At 44.8% G+C, this 26932-nt stretch overlaps 2 protein-coding genes and 2 non-coding genes across 4 annotated transcripts; 1 reads left to right on the forward strand and 3 right to left on the reverse strand.

The window, feature by feature from the left end:
• Positions 1-14285: 14285 nt before the first annotated feature.
• On the forward strand, positions 14286-15480 carry MCCD1 (mitochondrial coiled-coil domain 1). The gene is made up of 2 exons (XM_016121650.2): positions 14286-14558; positions 15091-15480. Exons 1-2 carry the CDS (start codon positions 14388-14390, stop codon positions 15253-15255), a joined length of 336 nt encoding a protein of 111 aa, XP_015977136.2. The 5' UTR covers positions 14286-14387; the 3' UTR covers positions 15256-15480.
• A 148-nt stretch (positions 15481-15628) lies between these two features.
• DDX39B (DExD-box helicase 39B) lies at positions 15629-26395 on the reverse strand. The gene is made up of 11 exons (XM_016121641.2): positions 26227-26395; positions 24675-24998; positions 23752-23879; positions 23376-23468; positions 21019-21202; positions 19852-19970; positions 17734-17865; positions 16779-16888; positions 16535-16679; positions 16245-16392; positions 15629-15856 (listed from the first exon to the last, which is right to left on the reverse strand). Exons 1-11 carry the CDS (start codon positions 26243-26245, stop codon positions 15840-15842), a joined length of 1419 nt encoding a protein of 472 aa, XP_015977127.1. The 5' UTR covers positions 26246-26395; the 3' UTR covers positions 15629-15839.
• On the reverse strand, positions 20891-20967 carry LOC118606464. Its single transcript, XR_004952419.1, has one exon. It is a non-coding gene; the product is annotated as a small nucleolar RNA SNORD83 (small nucleolar RNA).
• On the reverse strand, positions 25451-25526 carry LOC118606463. The gene has a single exon (XR_004952418.1). It is a non-coding gene; the product is annotated as a small nucleolar RNA SNORD83 (small nucleolar RNA).
• Positions 26396-26932: the final 537 nt, after the last annotated feature.

The following is a 26932-nucleotide window of genomic DNA, read 5'->3' on the forward strand; positions in this document are numbered from 1 at the left end:
TGAGAGTCCAAGAAACTAAGTGGGGCTTTTGGCAGAATTTACTGGCAGAGAGGAAGAAATCGGAGATGAGAATGTCATATATAAATGAAAATAGACAAACTATTGCAACCCACAAAAGATGGGTGAATCTCAAAATTTGAAAGCTAAGCAAATGAAGTCAGATGTAAAAGAGGAGACACTGTATGGTTCCATGTCTATAAATTCAAAAGCAGACCAAACTAAGGTGTGGTGTTATAAGCCAGGAGAACGATTACTTCAGTGAGGTCATGGGGTTAGGGACTTAGGAATTATGGAAAGATGCTGATAACCTTCTCTATCTTGATCTGGGTATTGTTAATAATTGTATGAGAATTTGTTTTACGACCTGTATCTGTACAGTTATGATTTGAGCAATTTTGTATGTTCGTTTTATTTTTCTTTTTAAAGTTTCTTTTTCAAGTATTTAGGGATTCTAAACACCAAAAATGCCAACTACAAAATAAGGTGAAGGCTGTGAAAAGCAGTGAAGATTGAAGAGGAATCCTGGAGGAAGCCAAGGATACCCACCAACTTCAGGTCTCAGAGAATACCAGCAGAAGGTGTTTTTCCAGCGCTCAGCGCCCAATCTGAGTTGGTGGAAACAGCTGTCGAAATGGAGACTGTTTCATCAATCATGAGATGAATTTGTACAAATCTACACATGTAATTTGACAACATAAAAGAGTTTTCTCAAAATTATAGTGTACTAAATCTTAACCTAGTAGAAAATTTAACCACCAATTTCCATAAAGGATTACAGAATGATGATAAAGAGCTCCCCTGTCACACAAAGAATGATTCCTCAGGAAGAATCATATGGTATACTTCGAATCTTTTAAGGATCACTCAGTTCCTATGAAACCAAATTATTCCAAAGCATAAAATATAAAAACTTTTAGATTCGTTTCACTAAGTGAAAACAATCTTGAAAGTGAAATTTAAGCAAGATTTCACAAAGAAATGACTGCAGAACAGTTTAGTTTCCCTTGTGAATGTGAGTGTAAACATCTTTAATAAATAATAGCAAAGAAAAACAAACTACATAGTTTTTTAAAAATTGACCTTTTTAACCTTAGTGAAGTTTATTTCAGGAAAGCAAGTATAGTTCACTATTAGATAAATATTAAATAATATAATTTATTAGTAGTAACTCAAAGGAAGATTATATTCTCCATAGATACCGAAGTGCTATTTGTCAAATTTCAACAATTTTCCCCTAGTTCAAAAAAGTTATTCCTCACAAAAACACACATACATACACACACATGACTTCAGTCAAAAAGTCAGCATTTGACTTTAATAAAGAAACACTGGATGTATCCATGCTAAGTTAAGAATAAGACAATGAAGCCCATTGTCACCATTATTGTGTTACAATATTTGGAAGACATTAGCCAATGCAATTAGAAATTGACAAATAGCTCTGGAGGTGGGGAATGAGAAGCAAGATGGTTTACATCTTGAAAGGACAAGTGTTGAACAGCCAGAGTCAGTCCCCACAGAGACGATCGTTTTTAACAGATTTCTTCTGGGGAATAGCTGAGTTCATTGTTTTGTTTGTCAAAACTCCGCTTCAGCAAGATGTGAAAAAAAGAAAAAGCTATGGAAACTCATCTGATTCCAGATACGATGATGGAGGAAGGCCCCAAGGAAACTCTCCCAGAAGAAAGGGTCAAATTCATCACCTGAGTAGGTCCGATCCTCCTCCAGGGGCTGGTGGAAAACGAAGGTAAATGTCTGCTGTAAGAAACAGACAACTGGACATGCACATTCATAGCAGAAGGGAACCATCAAGCAGTGGAGGACTGACCATGCTGAAGAAGTAGATCAATGTGTATGTCTAAACAAGATATACTCTGTGTCCTCACGTATAAATTAGATTGTGCTGAGAATTTCCTCACAGGGATCTAGCATGACTGTTGTGGAGTTCTACAAATGTGCATGTTTGTCCACTATCTTTTTACGTAGTTTATGAAAGTTCTAATATAGTTCACTTAAGTAAGTATTTTTATGTTACAAAAAAGTGACAAGCAATAGTAACAAAGGAATAGGAAAGAAAAGGCTAACCTTGTCTTCATTTCTAGATGATACAATTGAGTATAGAAATTCACAAAAGAAATATTGGAAAGTTACTTATCATTGGAAAATTTATGAAGTTGACAGGATACAAATTACCAAATAGTTATCAATTGCCTTTGTTCATAAAAACAATAAGTTAAAATATTTTCGAAGAGATGACCTTATGTACAATAGCAACAAAAATTATAAAAATAAAAAATGTAATAAGTGTGCAAATCCCTTATGAGGAAAACTTTAAAACACACTCAACATTTATGAAAGTAGATATGAAAACAGTATGGAGGTTCTTCAAAAAATTAAAAATAGAACTCCAATATGACCCGGCAATCCCACTCCTGGTATTCATCTGAAAGAATCTGAAAAACTAAAAAGGTATATGCATTCCTACGTTCATTGCAGCATTATCTACAATATCCACGAAATGGAAGCAACCTAAGTGACCATCAATAGACAATTGGATGCAGATGTGGTACATATATACAGTGGAATAGTACGTGGCCATAAATGAAATTTTACCCTTTGTGACAATATGAGTGGGCCTAGAAGGTATTATGCTAAGTAAAATGTCAGACAGAGAAAGACAAATACTATATGATTTCACTTATATGTGGAATCTTATAAAAACAAATCAATCAAAAATAAATGAACAAACAAAGCAGAAACAAACTCATTGATACAGAGAACAAACTGATGTTTGCTAGTGGGAGGGGTATAAAGGGATTGAGTGCAAAGGTGAAGGGATTAATAAATTCAAATTGGCAGTTACCAAATAGTCATGAGCATGTAAAGCACAGCATAGGGAATATAGTCAAATAATATTATAAAAACAAGATATAGAGCTAGGTAAGTACTGGAATTATTATTCATAAGTTATGTAAATGTAGAACCACTATGATGTACACCTGAAGTTAATATAATATTGAATGTCAACTGTGATAGAAAACTGTTTAATTTTTAAAAAAGTAGATATGAACACATGGAAGAACATGCAGTGTTCTTGGATAGAAAGATAAATTATAAAGCTGTCTTGCAAAGTGAACTTAACAAATTTTAATACAAATATTGTCAACTGAATAATAATATCGATGAGGTGATTCATCACGAAATAGGATTTATTTGGGAAAAAGAAAGGGTTGCAACCCAGCTCATGCTGACATGGCAGTCCATGTGCATACTCTGGGTTGTGTGCCAAGATAGAGGGGTATTTATATAAGGGAAATTGGAAGTTAAGGGATGGGAACATTAGAACTATAAAGATTTATTATAAACAGAGAATTCTTCTGTAGCGTTCTTCGTGAATAGGGTCTTCACAATTATGTAGAACTTCCATGAGCCCTCGCTCCTCCCATAGACCCTCAGGACTGATTGTGTTTAAAGCTCCATATCAATCGAACTTTATCAATACCAACAACGTCTTTCTTCTCAAATTAGACAAATTGATTATAATGTTCACATGAGAAAATTAATAAATAAGAATAATCAGAAAAATTTTGAGTAAGAAGGACAAATAGAAGAGATATATGTACACCTACAAAAATTAGAACATTTTATAAACTCTCTGTCATTAAAACAGTGTGCCACTGGTACATGAATGGATAAATCAAGGGAACAGAATAGAAAGTCCAGAAAGAGATCAAAGTGCATAAGAACCTATTCATTATTTAATGACTTTAATTCATTCCTGGACATCCTTCCTTTGACTGAATTGTATAAATAAAAAAAAAATTCTAATGATAAAAATTTATGGTACATAGAAAAAAATGGCAAAGATGATAAAGACTCTGTTCATCTCTCTTGCAACCAAATCAAAGTTGTGACAGAAATAAGGAGCAAAGGGCAAGGAAATTCACCCGGAATCTAGATGAACAAGCCCTACAACTAGGGAGAGAAATAAAAAATCACTCTGCAGCAGGAGGAGGTAGAACGGGGCAATGATGTGAGGCTGCCAGGTCCCCAGCAGCTGAGTGGGACAGAGGCTACAGCAGTGGCAGCCGGCAGCTACAGACACCTCTTAAAGAGGCCGTGTCTGTGAGCAAACTTTCACAGTGAGAGACCTGCTCACTCCGTACACCAGCACTAGACAGGCTGTGCAGGGGGCACCAGGGTCTTACAGAGGGAGACTAAGTTGTCAGAATGAGGGCCAGAGGTGAGGTTTGCTCTGTACAGTAGTTCTGGCGGTATCCATTGTTCTTCTGTTGAATCCTCCCCACTCCCAGTCTGTGGATGCAGTGCCACCATAGCGGATACTTCATCAAACTGGGTAACAGAGGTTGCTCCACCCAGAGGATTCCCTGAAACTCTGCGGCCCCACCCAAACCACATCCAGTTGTGTCCTCAGGAATTCAGTGCATCATGCCAAGACTCGCACTGGAGGCAGCTGGCCTCGGCTTCTGGCATGGTTTCTTGAGGCAACTATAAGCACAATATCTGTGGATTGCTTGCTGAATCTTAACAGGTGGCCCCAGAGGGGCACAGGCTGTGGCTAAACTTGGCCTGCAGCTGAAGCCCTCTCAGGACTGTGCCACTGGACACCCACACACACAAAGACACACTAATAAGACCAGAAGACTTAAGAGCTTTGCTTAGTACATAGAAACAGACAAAGAATGGCAGCCAAAATGAGAAGACAAAGAAGCAGAAACCATATGAAAGAATAGAACAGAGATCCAGGAATAATGGACTCAAGCAATCTAACAGATGTGGAGGTCAATGAACTCATCACATTTGTGATGAATGGTTTGCTGATACCACATTATAACATATGATCTATAATAGAATCAGCATTTCCAGAGCTTAGAGGATGAGTAGGAGACATGGTGGGCAGAGAGTGAGAAGCATGAAACGGAGACTGTGGAAGGCCTGGGTTATTAGCAACAGCAATGTCTAGGGGATACACGGGAGTGGGGGTCAGGAAGAGAGGAGCAGAAGGTCATGGAGGAGAGGAGCTCAGGGAAGTGAGAAGCCAGGGACTGCGAGCACTGCTCTGCTGTGTGGCTTCCTGTCCCTGCCAGAAACTCACATGGACCCGGCAGCTCTAAACAACACCCATTTATTATCTCTCAGGTGTGTAGGTTACAAGCCTGACATGTTCTCACTGGGCTCAGAAGGTGTTGGCAGGTATCTGTTCCTTACCTGGGACTCTGGGAGGATCCGCTGCCCAGCTCATCAATTTGTCTGAATTTGATGTCTTGCAGATGTAGGACCGAAGTCCCCATTTCCTTGCTGGCTGTCAGCTGGAGTCACCCTCAGCTCCCAGAGGATCCAGTCCTGGATCCTGGCCCCCCCAGCACACCCAGTCCCCCCACTCGGAACCTCTCTGACTGCTCTCAGCCGCATCTTTCCTGCAGCATGTCTGACTCCAGCCAGAGAATCTTTTACCTTTAGGGTCTGTGTGGTGTGATTGGGCCCCATTCAGATAATCCAGGACAGTCTAATCTTCTTAAGGTCCTTACCCTCAGTCACATCACCCAAGTCCCTTTGCTATAAAAGGCAATTCACAGGGTCCAGGGATTCGGGCTGGAGCCTTTTGGAACCACCATCAGCCTAACCCATCTGCTTGTCTTGGCATCACTGAGGACCAATGAGATAACATTCTGGGGAGGGTGACAGGAAGACAGGAGCTAAAAGAGCCAAGAAATGGGGGGACGGCCTGGGGGTCCATAGGGAACACCTTCAGTGACAGGGGTGGGCCTCCAATCTGGTTACGGGGTGTTAGGAAGGAGGGAAAAGAGTCTGAAGGCAGCTAAGGAGCAGAGACCCCACCCACCCCCAGGCCAGGGGCACAAGGATTGTGGCAGAGAAAGCACTTCACAGGGAGCCGTGTCCCCAGGGGGAACCAGGAGTCTGGCAGAGCTGCAAAGTGAAGTCCCCTCCCGAGGGAGGTCTGAGGAGATTTGGCTGATCCTGGACTGTAAGACTCCAGTGGGTGCAGTAAGAAAGTCTCAGGAGTTGAGGGGTGAGAAGAGACAAGTAGGGGTGTGCAGAGCATGTGGGATACTTGGGGGACCAGGGTGACTTAGAAAAAGAGAGAAAAGGACATAATGACATTAGTCCTTGGGGATTCAAGGTGGGTGGTGGTGAGTCTGTGACAGATGAGGGTGGGGAGGAGCAGGGCTTTGGGGCTCTCACCTGGGCTCTGTCGATGGAGGTGAGGAGGTTTGGGGTGGTTGGGTCTCGGGTGCAGTCCCTGGAGCCTTTCTTGACCCCTGACTATGCAGTGGCCTGCCTGGAGGAGAGGAGGGCTCTCAGAGAGTGTGCATGAGCTCGCTCTTGACCCTCAGGGACAGGACTGTGCTCACACCAGGCCTGAGGTCTTCCCTGACACCTGCTGTTGGAAGTGTGACTTCCTGGGTACTAAGTGTGACCCCTGGCACAGGGGCCCCTCTTATGCCCTGCTGAGGGGACAGAATGCCCAGGGGAACCATGCTTTTTGCCCCAGTAGTCCCAAAGTGCATATCCACACTGTGGAAGATATGTAGACATTGAGACGTTGTTTCTAAGAGGTGACTTATTTCAAAAACTGAGTTTCAAAAACCTGAAAAATAGGGAGTAGAAGAAAATATTTTCACATTTCAGTTTTCTGTGGTGTTGTCAAGGGAATGGAGAGGGAGCTGTCTGGAGGAGCTGGACGCCTCAGAGTCCATGCAAGGGCTCCTGACCGCTCCTGTCCTCCAAAGGAGACATTCGGTGGCTAATGTGGAGAATTATATTACTTTGACATTTATAATCTTAGGGAATTACAGTTACTTTCTTCAGTATAATAATCATATTGTTTGAAGAAAAGTTATTTTTAAAGAGATGAATACAGAAACATTTAGGGTGAGGGTCATAATGTTAGCAAGTGACTTTGAAGTATTTCAGCAAAAATTATAGAAATATATTACATACAAATATGGCAAAATATTAAAATGATGAAGTCTAGGGTGACCATTGAATCATCCTTTCAAACTTCAGGTATCTTTGAAACTTTTCACAATAATTTGAAGAGAAAATAAAATTATTAACGCATAATGTCATGGGAGATGTCCACAACATAATGTTGAACTGAATTAGGCTTGAGGAATGTGTGTATGAGAATGTGTGGGTGTGTCAGTGTGTGTGGGTATGTTGGTGTGTGTCGTTGTGAGCGACAGGATCTGTGCATTGGTGTGTGGCAGTCTGAATGTGCATTCACGCATTCATTCACTCCACAAATGGTTTAAAATCAACAACCGGGCACTTTCGAGGCAATGGAAACGCAGCTGTAAACAATCAAATCCTCATCCCTGTCCTCATACAGCTTATATTCTCAAGGAAGGACAGAGAGTAAACAATGAAATAAATACATTGAAAAATGTACATTAGTGAACAGGCTGTGAACAGAAGCAAAGTGGGTCGGCTTAGAGGAAGGCTGGAGGTGCCCCAAACGGGGCAGGGCAGGGAGGCCTCTCAGTGAGGACGTTGGAGGAGAATGTCAGGGATGGAGGTGCTGTCCAGGTGACAGGTTTTCAGGCTGAGGAATGGCTCTGAGGTGTGACAACCATGGGCTCCCTGTGCTGGAGGAGCTCACAGGGCAGGGCCTGGATCTGGGCCCATCACAGGGCCACAGCTGTGTAAACCAGACCTTAACTGAAAAGAGTCTTGCAAATGAAAGAGACTGTAAATGTAACGTATTTTGAAAAGATCATTCCAGACATTCCAAGGAGTTTACAGTGGGGAATTTTCCTCCCTCCCAGACCCCAGGCACCCAGGTTTCCTGCCAGAATTGAGAGTGTTACCAATTTCTCATGTATCCTTCCTGAGAAAAATGTATACTAATTTTGTTATTGTTGCTACAGCAAGGACTGCTACAAAAAGAGAGAGGAGAGAGAGTGCGCCTAAGAGATATCTCTTTTCAGATTTCCTGGGTGTTGGCATTAAGGACCTGGAGAAGGGGTGGCAGTGGGGAGATGGAAACCTCGGAGAAGGCACAAGTTTCCTGAGCTCTCCTCTCCTTCAATCCCTGTCCCATCCTGACCTTGACACCTGTGGAGTCCAGCACTGCTCCGAAGCTTCTTCATTCCCCCATTGATGCCCAGCCTTCGGGTCAGCCACCTCTGACCAGTTTACAGCCCAGACCCTCCCACGCTGCTCCATCAGCATCCGCGAGCAGCGCAGCAGCGCCCCCGTGTGGCCACACGGCTGAGGACAGAAGACCATCTCCCCTTTCTCCTGCTCAGCCAGACCTCCCCAGGGTCTCCCTCTGCTCCCAGCACCAGAACACAAGAGGGGGCTCCCGTCCTGTGTCAGGTTCTGGGTGTGAAGTATTTCCCCAAATCCACACTGACATACATATTTCCTCTCCGCTCAGTCACCATGGACTCTGCTTCAGGGAAGAGTGAGGTCTAGGGTAGTAACAGCCACTTCCCAGGTCTTGGTGCCCTTAGTCTCGGAATGGGACCTTGGACACCCAAGTCCCTGTCACTTGTTCCTGCTGCTGCCTGTGGGGCTGGAGGGCCCTAAACTTGGTAATTAGTGCAGTCAGTCTCATTGGAACGGGGTGAGGGAGGAGGCCCCTGGGGTGCTGGATCATGACAGGATTCTCTGAGCCATAGACACCGAAAGGCTGAGCCACCCTCATAGGAATGAGCCTTGGTCCCAAATTCCTGAACTTTCCAGGGTCCCACTCTGCAATAGGACCTCACTGCCATGTCTGAGCCCAGCCCCGAGAAGCAGGTTGTCATGGCCTTCAGTTGCCCCTCCCCTATGACAGGACAAGCCTCTGGGCCAGGCTGAGGGACCTCCGAGGACCATGTGCACAAACATGCAGTGCGGGCTACAAGGACCTCAGGGATAGAACCCAGGCTACCCATTTCCCAGTAGCTGTCACTACACCCTCCACAGCTCACTGCCTGAGGTCTCTGGGGTCCCATCTCTTTTCTCTGTGGTGACCTAAGCACCCAATCCTCAGACTGAACCCTCAGGCCCCACTCTCTGCTACCCCCAACCCTGAATGCAGGAGCTCTGCAGCCTCAGCCCTAAGTCTCATTTCTATGTTGATGGCTGACCCAGGACTTTGGGGGGCTATCGACTGAAAGTTTGTGTCCCCTCAAAACTCGTATATTGAAACCTAATCCCCAATATGAAAGTATCTGAAAGTGGGGCCTTTGGGAGTGATCAGGTTGAGGGTGGAGCCCTCATGAATGAGATTAGTGCTCTTATAAAGACAACCCCGAGAACTCCTTCAGCCCTTCCACCACGTGAGGACGCAGTGAGAAGGTGACTGTCTATGAACCAGGAAGAGGGCCCTCGCCAGACTCTGAATCTGCTGGCACCGTGATCTTGGACTTCTCAGACTGCAGAACTATGAGAAATAAATTTCTCTTGTCTCTAAGCCAGTCTGGGGTGTTCCATTATAGCGATCCAAAATGAACAGGAGGTCCACAAGCCAGGGGAGGGTGCCCCAGAGCCCCACACACTGCAGCTGAGCCATGGCTGCGATCTGGGCATCAGTTACTCATGATCCACAACCTAGATGGACCCCCAGCCCAAAAGACATCAGAGGCAGCTGGTGGCCAGGAGCCACCCATCTGCTGTGCTCCGTGGTGAGACTAGAATTTAGGTGGCACTGAGCATCATGCTTGATGAGGGGTTCAGGAAAAGAAGGCCAAATGGTAGGTACCAAACCACACACCATGGAGACCCCTCTCATGGACTGAGTTGAGTCTCCCAAATTCGTATATTGAAGCACTACCCCCCACCTCCCCGATGTGATTGTACTTAGAGATAGAGCCTTGAAGATCATTAAGGTTAAATGAGGTCATAGGGTGAGGCCCTAACCTGATAGCACAGCTGGTTATAAGAGAAGAGACATCAGAGATACCCACACACCCTCCTCTCTCCACACACACAGAAGAAAGGCCATATGAAGACATAGCAAGTCAGCAAGCCAGGAGGAAGGCCCACAACCAGAATCCAAATTTCCTGGCACTTTGACCTTGGACTTCTAGCCTCCAAAACCATAAGAAAATAAATTTCCATGGTTTAAGCCTCGCAGTCTACAGAATTTGGTGATGGCTGCCCAAGCAGACTAAGACGACCTCCAACACCAAACACCGTAAACCCTTTCAGTCTCAGACTCAGCGTTAAGAAATCTGTTCACAGCATTTATTCATTCATTCACAAATGTTTAGTGAGTACCTCTGTGCCAGGCTTTGTTCTAAGCCTGGTAAAGATTTAATCAAAAACAGACAAGATACCTGTCTCCTGATGCTTACGGTCTGACAGGAAAGACAGGCCATAATGAGAACACAATAATAGTAGTAAATTGTATGGTATGTGTTCCTGTTATCTGTTGCTGGGTAACAAACAATCCCAAAATAAACCTTCTTATTCTCTCTCATTCTGTGGGTTGTCTGGGCTCGGCAGACAGCTGGTTCTTCTGCTCCATGTGACACGAGCTGGGACTGCAGTCATCTGGAGACCCGACTGGGTCAGAACATTCAAGAGGGCTCCTCCTCTGATGGGGCTGCAGGTGGTGCTGGCTGTCAGCTGGGAGCTCACTGGAGCTGTTAGCCAGGTGGCCTAGGTCACTCTCCACCTGCTTTTCTGTTTGGCTTGGTTGCTCCCAGCTGGGCACCTGTTCCAGGAGGGCATGTTCCAAGTGCACAAGTCAAAAACCAGAGGCATCTTATGTCAGAGCCTTAGAAGTCAAGCAGTGTCAACTTCCTCAGGTTCTAGTGACCAGAGCTAGTCACAGATCCAAGGGGAGGGGGATGAGGCCCCACCTCTAGATAGGGGATGGCGAGGTCACATTGCAGAAGAGCGTATGGCTTGGGAGATATTGTTGAGGCCGTCTTTGGAAACAGAAACCTTCATAGTCTGTTAGAAAGTGATAGGAGCTACAGAGAAAAAAATTAATTTCCAGGAGACGATCAATGCCGGGTGATGGGAGAGGCGGCACTTTTAAATAGGGTGGTCAGGGTGAGCCTCATAAAATGTGTAAGCAGACTTGAGGGAGCTGAGAAACTGAGCCATCCAGTATTTGAAGGAGGACTTTCTTGGGCAGCCCTCTCACACACCCAGGGCTCCACACGGCGCAGGCACTAAAACTGCAGTGGGAATGGAGGCGGAAGCACTGATGGGCAGACTGGTGGGGCAGGGGGCTTTGGGGCCACGGTCTCTCCTTCCCACTCTGGATTAGGAAGTCCTGGCGCTGGGGGAGGGAGGTCACTGCCAAGTGGAGGACTAGGAGAGGAGGGAGGGAGCAGAGGTGGGCAGCCCACGCTGTCCCTGTGCTGTCGCTCTCCTGTGGCCAGTGCCCCCTCAGGTTGTGGTGACTGACAGGTAGGACCCTGAGGGCAATCACACTGTGAGAGGCCCAGCATTTATCTCTTTACCTGCCAACAACATGCTGACCTGGCTGCAGGAAGGAAAGCTGCTGACTGGACTCAGGATTCAGGGGGACCGATGGAAGGGAAGGAGGACAAGACACTTCCCTGACGGACAGCTATGGGCGTCCTGCCCAGAGAGGAGCTGAGACACATCTGCTTGGAGGAGCACCTGGACTTGAAGGGCACCTCAGTGTGACCCGGGGTGAGGTGCTGTCGGAGCACAGGGGTGAAGGTGACAGTGGATCTCATCCAGACCCTGCCATGCTCTCTGCCTCTGTACCCAAGGCCCTTCTCTTCCCTCCTAAATGGAGACAGGCAACGTTCTCAGTCAGTCCCTGATCACACCTCACTCATTCAGAAGTCCTTCCTGCTCTAATGTCCTTCATTCCTGCTGCGCCTTCCCCACAGTCCTGGGCTGACCTCTCCTCTGCCCTCCAGTGGCGGGAATGGCTCACTCCCCACTGAGCAGTGGGCTCTAGGTGAGAGGCTGGGCTCTAGCTGAGGTGGAGAGAAGGAAAGGCTCCTGGGCCAGGCCCTGGGGAGGGAGAATGGGCACAGCCTGAGAAGATAAAGGGTCGGGGGAGGTGCTGGAGGAAGCTGTTTCCACACCATCATTTTCCTCTCATTTTTCTCCAAGGGAGCCATCCTTCCTTCCCCCAGGCCCAGGGACATGGAAAGAGCAGCAGAACAGAACAATCCAAATAAAATCTCAACAAGTTATTTTGTGGATGTAGACAAATTGATTCTAAAGTTTATGTGGGGAGGCAAAAGAGCCAGAATAAACAGCACACTATAGGCAAAGTCAGAGGACTGACACTACCTGACTTCAAGCCTTACTATAAAGCTACAGTAATCATATTGTGTGGTATTAGTGAAAGAACTGACAAATAGATCAGCCAAAGAGAATAGAGAACCTGGAAATAGACCCACATAATCAACAGATTTTTGACGAAGAAGCAATGGAGAAACAATGGTCTTTTCAACAAATGGTACTTAACAACTGGACATCCACATATAAAAAAAAAAGTGAAAAGTTGCCGTGAAAGTCAACTATGACAAGAATAAGTGCCCACAGTCTCTGACATTTAGTAAGTGCTCACATTAATGTAATGAGAGGACTTTGATATTCTTAAGTACCCATTTCCACAAGTTTCATGTGAAGGGTACAAACGGTCATGTCAGTCATGCCAGCCCTGCCAATTTGCTGGGAAGAATGCATGACTGAAGGTACCATTGACAGACTGGCCTCAGAGACCTCTGCAGCCCCTTGACCTTGTGGATACTTCCCATTACTCCTGTTTGTCCTTGGCTGAATACAGGCCCCTCCTGCAGAGGCCAGACCAGAACTCTCATTAAGACTTGATTAATGTCTCGGGAATAACAAAATGAAATAAACATACACAGTAACATAAATTTATAAAATCCGGTTTACATATATTTATCTTTATCCTTTCATTTCCATGAGACCCATAGTTCATTCAGTGGTTTTAAACTGACCAACATACCAGCCCTATGTCTTGCTCTCACAGATTAACAAAGCCAAAATCCAGTCTTTTAATTTATGGTTTAGGACTACTTACTGTAAATTGAAACTGAGTCCACATTTAGAGCTTACGATCTAAAATAAAAACTCAAGATGGCTGAATGTCTAAGTTTTCAGGGAAGATACTTTGTTATTAGAGTATCAGATTGTTTTATAAATGTTTCATTTATTAATTCCTAATCTTGCCTTTATTTCATAAATGTGGTTAGTTTCAATGTTTTTGTGGGTCGATAAACCTTAAATTGGATAGTTTCTGGGCCTCTTATGTTCCAATAATTAAGACTTTAAGCCACGCGCCACGCACACAGTGCAATTCAAATATGAATCATGTACAACCCTATCACTAAGGCACGAGGGAAAGCTTCTCCCCCAAATTTTGTAGGGGTACATGGCTTTTCCCACTGAAAAATGTGAACATATCATCTAATGGAGATTATGAGGTCCTTGGCTTCATCTAAAGGTGCTTCAGCCACCCCACCAAGTTTTTGAGAACCACTGACCTCCAGGAAGGGTTTCCCCAACTCCCCTCTGAATTCAGTGTGATGTCCCAAAAACAGCAAGCTGGTTTGCAGCTGTCCACTCTCCAGCAATCTTGCCTTCTGAAGCGAGTTTTTCTGTTTGAGGACCTGTCTTTCCCCAGATCAAAACTGTCCATTCCCTTTTGAGCCACCTCTGCCCACGGGTATGGTTGTGCCCCTCAGCCACAACGGCACATTGCAGAACACACTGCAGAAGTCCAACACTATACACCAGACTCATACACACAAGGTGTATGGATGCTTTTGTTCTAGGGCAAATTCGAAGGGAGGGCTCATTACTGGTTCAACGAAGGTTGAAACCTGTGTCATGCTGTCCAGAGCCAAGGGTATAGTGATACAACTGTGCTGAAACCTACTAAAGCAAGCAAACCCCTACAACATGCAAGGCACAAGAGGGACAAGGAGGTTATTCTGGGCCAGCAAGGAAAATACTTGAGCCAGGTCAATGAATAGCTTTCAAGTCAGGCAGACCTGCATGTGCACCCTCCAGCTGTGGAGCCTTGAGCACATTTGGCTCAGAGCAGCTACCAACAGACTTTGCCAGATGAGTGGTTGGTTGGTGAATGACTCTCTCAGCCAGCAAAACCAGTGATGTAATTCTTACCTTGCGGAACAGAGTGTAACACATAGTGTTAAAAAGACACAAGATGTGATAGATTGGACATTAGTGTTCTAAAGCAAGTTCTGCATAAACTGGCAGGTACATTTTCATATCAGGAACAAGAATGTCCAGCACCAGGTTAGGAAGGAGATGGGGGTAGGGCTAGGGGCAGGGCCAGCTACTGAAGCGAAGCCAAGGCCCAGTAGAAACCAGTTCCTGGTAGTTGTTGGGCAGCTCAGACAGCTGCCTCACTCGCCATGGTTCTCTCTCTGCCCTGGCTCTCCCGATATTGCTGCCGTTGCCTCCTCCTTCCTTCCTGGCCACTGGCCCCTCAGGGGTCTTGGAGGTGCTGTTCCCATAGACCCAAGGCAAGCACAAAAGAGCAGACCAACTCCACAGGCAGTGGGAAGATAAGGACCCCCATGAAGGTAAGGGTACCAGCAGTGGGGGAGGCCAGCATGAGGGGAGATTTGTCTTTGGTTAAGGGGAACCCTCTTCTCATCCTGCACCACGGACTAAAAGCAGATGCCAACCCAGTTCCTTGGAGCTTGTTGCCTAGATCCAACTCTCAGCTTCCCAGCATCTTCCCCTCCCCCACTCCACTCTACCTCAGGGATCCCTCTCCCAACACCCCTCCCTCCCTGCAGTCCACTAAGTCCTTGAGAGCAGGAATTTCTCCTCCTCTAAGAGTTAATTATTTCTGGGGGAGGGGGAAGGGCTGCCTATCCTTTCCCTCCATGACGTTTCCTTGTACAAGTTGTTACAGCCCCTGGGCCAGTGATCTCTTAACTGTCCCCCTAGAGGTTTAAGCCTAAGATAGGAAACTACCCTGTCTTTGCAATATACATGACCTTAACCTAAGGGGGTCAAAAATAGAAGAGGCAGAATTCCTGATTTCCAGGGAACCTCAGCCCTCTGCTCTGGATGACGCTCCCCCTCCTCCATGTTCCCCTCCCCTAGGGTCCCCTGCCCAGCCACACAGCTGAGCTGGCCCAAGCTGAAGAGTTGCTGGAGCAACAGCTGGAGCTGTACGAGGCCCTACTGGAAGGGCAAGAAGGGGCCTGGGAAGCCCAAGCCCTGGTGCTCAAGATCCAGAAGCTGAAAGAACAGATGAGGAGACACTGAGAAAGCCTGGGAGGAGATGCCTAAGCGTCTCAACAGTTCCCACTTCACCCTCCAACAGTGAGAATACCACACACCACCTGCCCTGAACCTTTTAGTCAGAACCATACCAGCCCCCTTCACCCCTCCCTCACCCCCGGGGCAACTAAGAAAAACTGAAGACACCTCCAGAAAGAGCCAGAAATTAGAAAGCAGTGGGGGGCCATGACTTCTAGTCTCTTTAGTCATATCTCCCACTCTAAACCCTCCCACTGACCTCAGCCCCGCAGCAGGTATCTATCCAGTCCTTACAGGAATATACCCTGGAGCATGCCCTCAAATAACCTCACCCCAAATCCAATAAAGGGAAGGAGCGCTTACAGACACCACAGACACATGTGTTTTTTAGTTTTGTTAAAAAAAAAAAAAAAGTTCTGACAAATCAGGAAATGGGGGTTTAGAAGTGGTGATGCAAAAGAAAGTCATGGGGTGGGGTGGAATGAGGGATCATCAGGGGTAGGTGGCAGTAGTGTCTCCTTCACTCCCACACCTGGTTTCATCTCCTGAAGAGGAACAGACCCACATTCCAGAATGGATGGATGAGTCTTCTACCGTGTCTGTTCAACTGAAGAGAAAAATATGGCAGTTAGAATAAGAATGAAAAAGAAAAGGTTAAGGTTAAGGTGGCAAAAACACACACACCCATAAGTGTGGATGTTTGTGTGATATGAGAATCCAAAGGATTGACTTGGTGGTGGAGAAACAGAAATAACTTGAAAACAAAACAAAACAAAACAAAACAAAACAAAACAAAAACCCATATACAAGTCAGCTAAACATCCCAACATAGCATCGTGATAAAGGTGGGGGCGGGGGAGAGGAGGGAATGAACTTGTTAAATGTCCATTATGTACTAGGAGCTTTACATACATAATGGAATTTACGACAAAAACACTAAGGAACAAGGAGAATTTAAGAGTTGGGGGAGCCAGTTTCTTCTGATCAATACTCACTGTAGGAGGAAATGTCTATCTCATCGGGCAGCTCACTAATATTGACCTCAAAGCGATCTTGCACATCATTCAGGATCTTGGCGTCATTCTCATCTGACACAAATGTGATGGCCAAACCCTTGGTGCCAAACCGGCCTGCTCTAGCCACCTAAAAGGAAAAGGAAGGTAGGACTGAAGACCCCAAAGAAGCGAAAAACCAAAAAGGAGGGATGAAGACGTAAGGTGAAAGATAACAGAAAGTAAGGGAGTGGAAGAGGTCACTGGGAGGTCCTTGTGGGTGTGGGTCTTACCCGATGCAGGTAGGTGTCAGAGTCCTCAGGCATGTCATAGTTAAATGCAATGTTCACCCGCTCAATGTCCATGCCTCGGCCAAACAGGTTTGTAGCCACAAGAATTCGTCGTTGAAAATCTTTAAACTGCTGATACCGAGAAAGCCTTTGTGAGAAAGGAAATCAGAAAAATGTTGAGAGTCTTTTCTCTCAATGGTCCTTTTCCTTCCAAGGATACAAAACACCCTCCCCATCTCCAACTCACCTCTCCTCCTGGGGCATCCCACGGTGGATGGCAATGGCTGGGAAGTTCTGCTCCACAAGGAGCTGGGCCAGGGCAATGCAGCGCTGTACAGACTTCACAAAGATCACCACCTGTTTGTGTGTGTGCATGTGTGTCAAAGAGATGTGGGTTCATGTCAGACTGTATTTAAAAGTTGTTTTCAGTAATTACACTGTTCTAATAGAACGCCTTAGTCCCTATATTTCCTCTTCTGCTCTAAATATAGCGTTATCCTAATTCTAAAAACCTTTTAATGCAAATAAACCATTTAACAGTTAGTGATGGAATGTTTCTCCTCAGTAAACAGTACAAAAAACAAATTTAACAGGATCAAAATGTTTCAGGACTTTTACCACCTTATTAAAACCCTTTAAGAATTTTTTTGAGGTTTATATACTGAGGTTTTTATTTAGTACCTGTGCAGCTATGAAACAGAAAAGCAGTTCCCATCTTGCTCATACTCAGCTTCAAAAAACATTTATATTCTCATTTAAAATAATTTCGCTTAAGAAAATTTCTCCCTAAAGTAGTTGTGATACATACATAAAATGGAATATTACTCAGTCAAAAGAGATGAAATACTGCTATTTGCAACATGACTGGACCTTAAAATAATCATACTAAGCAAAATAAGCCAGCCAGAAAAAGCTGAAAATCATGAATCAGTTATGTATGGGATATAAACTTAAAACCAACACATGAACAGGACAAAGACTCATGGACAATGGACTAGTGGTTACCAGAGGGCAGGGGGAAAGGGAGAGAGGGAAAAAATAAGAAGTTAAAAATAAATAAATAAAATGTTTAAAAAAAAGAAGAAAATTTCTCTACCATTTTTTTCATACCATATATGTGGTTTCCTCAATAAGGTACTGAGTACAGGTTTCTCTTACAGTTTTGGAGACATGTTCATCCCCTGACTAGAACTTAAACTGACCTGGTTGAACTCAAGGACATCCAGAAGGTCAAAAAGCTTCCGGTTCTTCTCGTTGTCCTTCAGTTTCACGTAGTACTGCTGCAACCCATGCAGGGTTAGCTTCGTCTCATCATCCACGAAGATCTCCATTGGCTGGGGGAGGAGGGAAGGGGCAGGGAACGGGAGGAGGGCAGAGTGGGGGGGTTAAACCTGGGGGGGTGGAGTAAGCTGATCTCCAATACACCCCATGGGGGGATGGGGAGAAGAGAGAAAATTGAAAACCTCAACCCACCCACCCAAAACACCCAGATTTTATTATGGTCTCTTCCACATTAGATCTTATTTCTTTCCTATCAGTGGAACTCTAAGACTGCCCAACTGAAAACTCAAGGAAAAGGAACTCGGCAAAGAGAAAAAGGAGCAGTGAAACCACCCAAAAGCAAGATGCCATTACCTCAAATGGAGGCGAAGAAAAAAAACAATGGGAGAAGATTCTCAGAGAGAATATGATCCGAACACCTGGAGAATGACTGGAAATACTGATTCAAGATCACAACAATTCCAGCAGAGCAGGTGTTTTAAGAATATGTAGCAAAGGACAAGGACTGCTCCATTTGAGTATTCTCTCAACTAGGAGAATCATATCCACGTTAAGGTGGAATGCTACAATGAACACAATCAAAATGCCATGAAAAGAGAAGCAAAGATTACTCAAGGTAACAACTTGCCCTTGACCACAAGGGAATAGTTTCAGATGAGACTGGTCTCTGAACTAAGAATCAAACTATCTGCAGTATTACATGAAAGGTATCAATAAGGTTGTGCTAAGAAATTCAGAACTGCAGATATGCATTTCTTTTTTAAAAAATCAAAACATGCAACCCTTGAAGGGGAGGAAGGTTGCATTAAAAAAAAAAAAAAAAAAAGATAGAAATTGACACAAGACCCAATTCCGGAGACCAACTTTCCTAGCAGGATTCACTGACTTGGGGACATAGTTAACATCAAGACCCGGGACACAAGATTTTGGGAAAGGAAGTGCATGGGAGACAACTAGGAGCCGGATTGCAGAAGGCAGGCTTTCCAAAAAGAAGTTCCACGGCCTCCTTCACATCTAATTGTCCCCCCAAGGACAGGGAGGGGTTATCATCCATTAAGAAAGAGCAGGGCAGGGAGATTAACAACACACTCCACTGCTCACAGAATGGGCCCACCCAGCCCCAAACCCTAACACCCACATGGTTATATCCAAATGGAGTTCCTCACTTCGCCTTTCCTATGCCCCTCTTCCCTGAGTACTAAATAAAAGAAAAAAATCTACCACCCCATTCAGGACAACCCTCCCCGCCCCAACATATATATGGGGAAAAGAGGGGTACAGCACGCCTTGGGTTCAGGAAAAAAACCGGGAACGAAAAAAGAGGCTGGTTTGGTCCTCAGCTTCCTGGTCAGGTTTCCCCGCGGCCTCCGCTGCCGCCATCCACCGCCGGGTGCTGTCCACATTCCCCCGCCGCGCCATGGTGCTTCTCTGCTGCTGGCTCACATCAGCCGAGGTTCCAGATGGGTGCGAGGAGGTACGGGTGGGAAGGTGTAGGGGATCGGGGACTGAGGTGCCAAAGGCCCCCACCCCTGGAGGTGGGGAGGGAGCAGAATCATTTGTGCTGTTTGCTCTTCTTTTGGACATGCCCTGCCATCTGTCTGTCCCTCTCTTGCTCTCCTGCCACCGGGAGGTTATGAGTTTTGGGGGCAGAAGGCTCCAGTTGTATGCTCGATGCCACCTTGAGGGTGCGTGGCTGTAGGGGATATGTAGGTGATGATGGGTGGGTGGTAGGGCAGACAATTCTGCCCTCCCCCCAAAAAAAGAAGAGGTTCAAAAATGACGTGATTAAAAAAAAAAAGTCGAACACTACCCGCTCTCACATTAACCCGACCAAGTCTTCCGGCATTTCCCTAGCACCCGCGCAGACCCTAACACTAGCTGTCTCTGCCTCTGTGTCTCTTCAAGGAGTCATCACTCCCAGATGGGCATGTGCCCCTTTCTTGGCGCTTGAAGGACAAGGGAGTCTGGAGGAAGAGGGCACGGAAGGGGAGGAGGCAGTGGGCAGGGAGTGGAGGAAGAGAAGGTAGAAGGGTATTTACGTCTTGCATGAACTTGCGGCAGACTGGACGGATCTCTTTGCTCAAGGTAGCACTGAACATCATGACCTGCTTCTCATGGGGGGTCATGCGAAAAATTTCCTGGACATCCCGACGCATGTCTACAAAAAAAAAGGAAAAAAAAATTTAAGAGAAAAAACCACCTTTGTGATAAACAAAAACCAGAAATAGGCTTCCCAATGAGGTAAAGACTGATGGAAATGGAGAGCAAGAGAATCATTTCAAGGAAAAATCTGCCTCAGGTCTGTCTACTCTATTTTTGCCAAACCTCATGAAATCACACCCATAGTAACAATACAATGGAAAGAAAAATAAATTTGGACTAAAGATGTGAGATCAGATATCAGCTGTGTTTTGACTGGGCAAAAAAAAAATATGACGAAACCCCTAAGACCAACAACTATGAAACAGGGATAGAGTCAAAGAGACACAGAGGGACCCAAGAATAAGACCTTTAAAAAACACTTTACCAGGCCTTTCTCCCCTATCACATTCCAGCTGTTAAGAGTCCATTCTATGCTTCCTCTGGATCATACCTGCCAGTCAGGCAAGTATGACCTCTCTACTTGGAGCCTACCTAAGAACTTTCCATCTAGAATAGCCAAAGATCATTTGGAACAATTGGTCCCTAGGGCTATGTCAATCCCCACTTTCTTTCACAAAATTCGAATTCATATAGGAAATTTTCCTTCATCCCACTTAGCACACTAGAAAGCTAAGCCACACAAACTCCCAGTAACACTCTCCCCATTAATCCTAGAACTATAAATTCTCATAATACATGCTGTGCTGAGAATGTCAGAAGGATAGACCGTCTCCTCCTTCAGTTTAGTATCTCCCTGATGACACCCAACGTAGAAATCTAAAAAGGAAAGGGTGATGGCATACCTGATGCCCAAGATCAGCAAAGTACTTCCTCTCAAACATAAAGATCTATCACAAGAAGGAAGAACACAGAACCATTCCCCCTGGGAACCAAGGCTGCTTAAAAAGCATAACAAAGACTAACCAAGGAAGCCAGAGCCATCAGTCATGGGTGATAGATTGAGAGTCATCCTAGCACTAAAGTGCTCCTGTATCAAATAAACATCATTTGGCTCCAAAAGGCAACTTTCAGATCACCACTCCAGTCCCAGCATCGCCACTCACCGAGCTGTTCAAGCATCTTATCGCATTCATCCAAGATAAAGTGTTTAATGTGTTTGAGGTTGAGACTCTTATTCCGAGCTAGGGCTAGGATGCGGCCAGGGGTTCCCACGACGATATGCGGGCAGTTCTTCTTCAGCACCTCTTCATCTTTCTTGATAGACAGACCACCAAAAAACACTGCGACCTGCCAACCCAGGAGAAGAGTACCCCACAATGAAGCAACAATTCCAATCTCCCCGGCTCCCGTCTTTTCAATTAATCAAAACCAATTCTTAGAACATTAAAACTAAAAGAAACATCAGAGGTCATCTAATCTAAAATTATCATATCCCCCAAACATTGACGCTAAGAAACAAAACAGACTTGTCCAAAGTTACATGGCTAATTTGGGCAGTCAGGACTAGCATTTATTTCTTCTTGACTTAATCAAACAATGTTCCCATGACTCTAAGGCCAGGCTTCATTGTAAGAATGAGAACAAGAAATCATCAGTGTTAAGTACTACCAAAAAGTTCACGAAACATCAAGGTTTCCTAACTCCACCTGGATTTTTCAAATCCTTTCAACAAATTCTATGAAATTACTGATTCAGGATAAATGTATTACTCCATGTTAAAATCATTAGGAGAATGGTTGTTGAGAATCAGGGACTTAGTACAGCATCAAACACCACCAAAAACTGCTTTCTAAGGGATCAGACTGTCCTATAGTAAACCTAAAACCAGTAATTCTATAACAAACCTAAAATCACTAAATGTGGAACAACCATGTTTACAACAAAACAGGAGGTACACAGCATGTCCCATGAAGAATTCTTGCCAAAAATGTTTAAGTTGAATTAGCTTAGCTTTCAAACTTAAATTTCAGTTTACAGGGATTATTGGGAGGAAAGAACAAGCTAAACACCACAGGGGAGTAACCAAACAAATCCAAAGATAAGACCTTCTGTGGAACTGGGCCACCCTCCTCAAATCACTGCGGCATAATTTTGAGGAAAATAAAATGTCTTGACAATTTGTATGCGATGCTGACATCAGCAACACTAGCAAAAAGGTGATGAGCTAGACTTATAGAGGAGGAAGTGTAATCCCAGCTCACCACAGAGCTCAAAAATAAATGTTTCCACAGTTATTACAATGGTTTTCAAATTTTAGAATCAACCTAAAGAAGACTGGTTGGTGAAAAAAAAAAACAGAAATCATGCACTGACGCAGACAATGTAATAAGAGAAGTACACAAAACACGGATACCTATGTATATATGGCAAACAATATTTAAAGAGTTAAAATAGTTTAAAATGCCAGAATGTAAACATCATGACTAAATACATCTTTCATGAAATTAAAAAGGCCTAAAAGTTGATAACTTGAGGAAATAGTGCCTAATACGTGGTTTCATAGAACCATTAGAACTTTAAAAAAAAAGTTAACACATGATTATCTTCTATGAAGTAGGACTAGAGATGAGAGAACAGCAATCTTTTAATTGTAAGGCCTTGGAGATTACTGAAACATTTTTACTATGCACAGGCACTAATACTACTTCCTTTTTAAAAATTATATTCAGTTTACAGCAAAGACTCAAACATTCCTAGTTCCTTTAAAATATAAAAACAGAAGAGAAAACTGTAACAATCTGAACAAAAATACTATTCTTCACCCCATCCTAGCAAAGAGAATAGAAGTTATTTACATCAAGGTTATATAATGGAGAACTCAAGCCAATTCTGTTGTGGTCCCCAGACCTTTTCCAATTTTCTGCCACTTTAAAAAAGCCTCAGAATTCACATCACACTAGAGACGTTTTGGAGTCTCCAGCCTTCTCTTCCTATACACTCCAAAATTCTCAAACTGTCAACCAAAGCACAGTGAAATGATTCAAAGTCAATGTAAAGAAGCTGGAATGTGCCACCCTGAACAAGCCCAATCTCATCTGATTGTGAAAGTTAAGCAAGGTCAGGCCTGGTTAGTACTTGGATGGGAGACCACCTAGGAAGACCAGGTGCTATAGGTATGTTAAAAAAAAAAGTTGGAAGCAAGACATCGGTCTTATGGTAAACATCTTCTATAGCCCAATTATGTAGTCTCCTGCTGCACAAGCATATTTATACAGTATGTTTAAAAAAACCAAGCCAACCTAAAGCTTCTCCAAAATTAGAATATAGCAAGCATCCTAAATAAGTCCTAGAACATAAATCTCTTATACATCGAAGTTTGCAGGAATTTATTATTTTATGTAAATGAGATTCGTATATAGGTATTTAACATCTTTAAGACATGAAGACTGCTGTCTACAAGTCTCCAATGCATCCAACACCCCACACCCTTACTCTCCCAGGTCTCTTTACCCTGGCTTACCTTGACATTGGGCATGTATTTAGAGAAGCGCTCATACTCCTTGCTAATCTGAAAAGCCAACTCTCGAGTGTGACACATCACCAGAACAGACACCTTGGGGAGGGAAACAGATGAAAAGAGTCAATATATCCCTTCACTATCCCTTCTAAATAAGTAATTGTCAAAAAAGCCCACCAGGCAGATCCTGAATAACTTCAATTCTGAAATCTAAATCATTAATCCCATGATTACTACAAAATATGCCCATGGCCTTCAATTAAGGGTGACAGAGGCCATTTTAACAAGCATTCACGGCTCTGAACTTATCATGTAGCTAAAGCACCCTGCCTAAACATTCCAACCAAAATACCCTCCCCAGTAGTCTCCCCAACTGTACCTGCCCAGTAACCGGCTCCAGCTGTTGCAGTGTGGCCAGCACAAACACTGCTGTCTTTCCCATGCCTGACTTGGCCTGGCATAGAACATCCATTCCCAGAATGGCCTGAGGGATGCACTCATGCTGAACTAAAAGTAGGGGAGTAAAAAGATAAATTAGGCTTCAGTTTAAGGTTATCCCCAGGTAACGATTTTCACCATGCCAAACCCATTTCCCACCATTCAACTCTTCAGCGGTTCTTGATAACTTCCAGACCTTTTCAACTTTCCTGCTCCCTCAATCAAATTCACCCTCAAATCAGACCCTCCTAGCTCCTTCCAACTTTAGCCTCCTCCTACTCTAGCCCCACCCCGAACCCCAATAATCCATTTGCACCTACCAACAGATCATCTTTGGTGCTCCTGGCTGTCCTTATTGTCCTTAAATAATCCATGACACATAATACCTAAGACAGGCCATTTCTCTTACTTAGACTACCATGCTTTGGGTCGTGTAACCCTACAACCTTGAACTAAATGAAGAACTTGGTATCTGACTCAGAAGCCAGCCAGCAATAAAGGTTTCCAGAGACCAGAGCTGTCCTGGCCCAAAAGAGAACTAGATGTGCAACCAGCTCCACTCCACTAATGTAAAATTACAGGTCAAAGTGACATACTAAAAACTAGCAGAAAAGGAGAAAAACCAGTCACAACAAGTGGCAGACCTCTAAGTTGCTTTTGGATCACAAGCACTTTCCTGGTACCATGAATAAAAGACCAACCAGTAGTAACCTTTTCTATCACTAAAATAATTTTTAGTATTTCCAGGACTTATTTTCTGGTCTATCCTAAATATAAATCTGTTATCACTGAAGAACCATGAACACATCTATTTCTAGTGTCTTTAAAGCACCTAATGAGTACTCTCTGCCCAAGAAAATTTACCTTCAGATGGATGCTCAAAGCCACAGTCAACGATAGCCCGGAGCAACTCTGGCTTGAGCAGGAAGTCACGAAAGCCAGAGCTATGGATAGAGACGTAGGAGCCCTTAACGTCCTTCTTGGCAGTGGCCTCTGTCCCATCTCCCCCAGCTGCTGTCTCCACTTCATCATCTTCGTAGTCCAAGAGCTCATTGTCCACATCGTTCTCTGCCATAACTGGGCCGGCAGGGGGAGAAGGGGAGGGGTCTCTGGTTGGGTTCACGCAGAATAAGTGAAAACAAAGTGTGGGCTTAAGGAATAGAGGCACGCTAGTTTCCCACAAAAGAACTGGGGGGTGGGGGGGATAAAAAAAACACACACACACAGAAAAAAAGACTTATCAGTCATTCAAAAAGTTTCACCACCTCTTTTCCATCCCACACCCTTCCCACTTTCCCTAAACTATGAACCTTTACCTGGCAATAAAAGTAACAAAGAAACATACAACATAAAAGCAAGCATAATACAAGAAACAAAAAGACGGTTCCAGGGAGGTGGTTAGGACACAGGTTCCCAACAAGATTAGGTTCGGAGAAAGAGAAACCTTCGAAGAGGAAGATCAATTCATAAATTACTGTTCTGTAAATAGTAATAGTGAGAAAAAAAAAAAAAAGGATGACAAACAGAATATGAATAATGACATAGGAATGGAAAATGGAGATGAAGACAGGTCCTGAAAAATTCTCAAAGAAGACTTTCTGCTTTCCCTATAATCTCAAGGTGTCAATTCCTAACATAGCAGCCATCAGTCAAGGGTGATAGATTAAGGTCATCACTGCGCATCGCTCACTTTTCAAAATGAAAACATCATGTGGCTGCATTTACTTCTCATCAGCCTCCCACTCACTCCTCAGTAACTTCCTCCTAGGGCTTAAGAAATCTCTGTGTAATAAGTGGGGAGCAGAAGAATAAAAGAAATGGCTCGGTCGGAAAAAGTATTCATCTCTCCATTATACGATGAATAACACAACTGGGAAGACCGCTCCAGCTTTAGCAGAACTTTTACCAAGCGGCCTCACATCACTGCTGCATTACTCCTCGGTGAAACTCGCACAATGACATCAGTCAAAAACATTTAGAAACCGCTCCAAATAAACGTAGGCAAAGAGAGATAAGTCCAACCAGGCCCAGAAGCCAGCTCCTCCTATTCCCACCGGGACCCAAAAGAAAAGGTGAGGAAGCCCGCCCTCTACAAATGCCCAGGACCAGAGAACGCCTAGCGCCGCCTCTCACCAAGGCTAGAGCTTCCAGCAAACGAGGGGCCCACCGGAGGAACCAAAAGCAAAGGAAACACAATGGCGCCGAGGCCACCATCTTGTATTGGGCCCCTCTAGATTCCCTACCTCCGCCCCAGAGCTCTTTGCTCTCGAAAGGGGTGCAAGTAATGAAACTAACGACACAACTAGGCCCCAGCGACCAGACTATAGCCTGTAGAAGGGGTATCAGGAGCTCATGCGATAGGATAACTGTAGAGAAACGCAGATGTAAATGGATAGTACTGCAAACCAGACCTCACCTGAACAAGGAGAACGCATATGGCGGCGGAAACAGACGAAGAAGGGAGTCCGCCTTCACTTCCGGTCCCAGCTTCCCTCTACCCGGGCCTCCGCCTTCTCGACTGCCAGCGCGCAGGCGCGAGGACCGGAAGAAGGACCTTCCACAGTGCCGTAGTTCCGCTCGCTCCGGGGTTGCCTCTAGAGAATGCCTGTCTGGAATTTTATTTTAAAGCCACTTCTAACTCCTCTGCTACTGTCAGTAAAAAAGACATAAAAGAAACTAGCATCTCCTCCCACTGAAATCTTTTTCTCTTATCTTGCTCTTTTCCACGTCCCTCACCTTTTCGTTTAGGTTCTCGCCACGCAGGTCATCTTTCTCGGCACCCTTCTGCAGCGAAGGACATGGCTGGCGGGCACCGCGAGTTCCCACGGGGTCCTTGGCCCAGTAGTCAAGGTGACCTGGAGGCGGCCGCGCTGGTGCTAGAGATCGTCAGGCCCCCGCTGAGGAGAGGGAGTGATTGGTTCCGGCGGTGGGGGTGTCGTACCTTTACCCTTTCCCTAACCGTGAGGACCGTGAACTGGCATTTGCCCAAAAATAATGATGGCCGATGTACCAGATGCCCCAAGGGTCCTAAGCTGATGGGCATGCGAGTCAATGTGTTCTGAATCCACTAAGTGGAAGATGGAGTCTAGATTATTCCCTAAGTGTTAAATGATAGGGCTTGA

The sequence above is a fragment of the Rousettus aegyptiacus genome, unplaced genomic scaffold (genome assembly GCF_014176215.1).
Source record: "Rousettus aegyptiacus isolate mRouAeg1 unplaced genomic scaffold, mRouAeg1.p scaffold_m13_p_1, whole genome shotgun sequence".
Classification (NCBI taxonomy): Eukaryota; Metazoa; Chordata; class Mammalia; order Chiroptera; family Pteropodidae; genus Rousettus; species Rousettus aegyptiacus.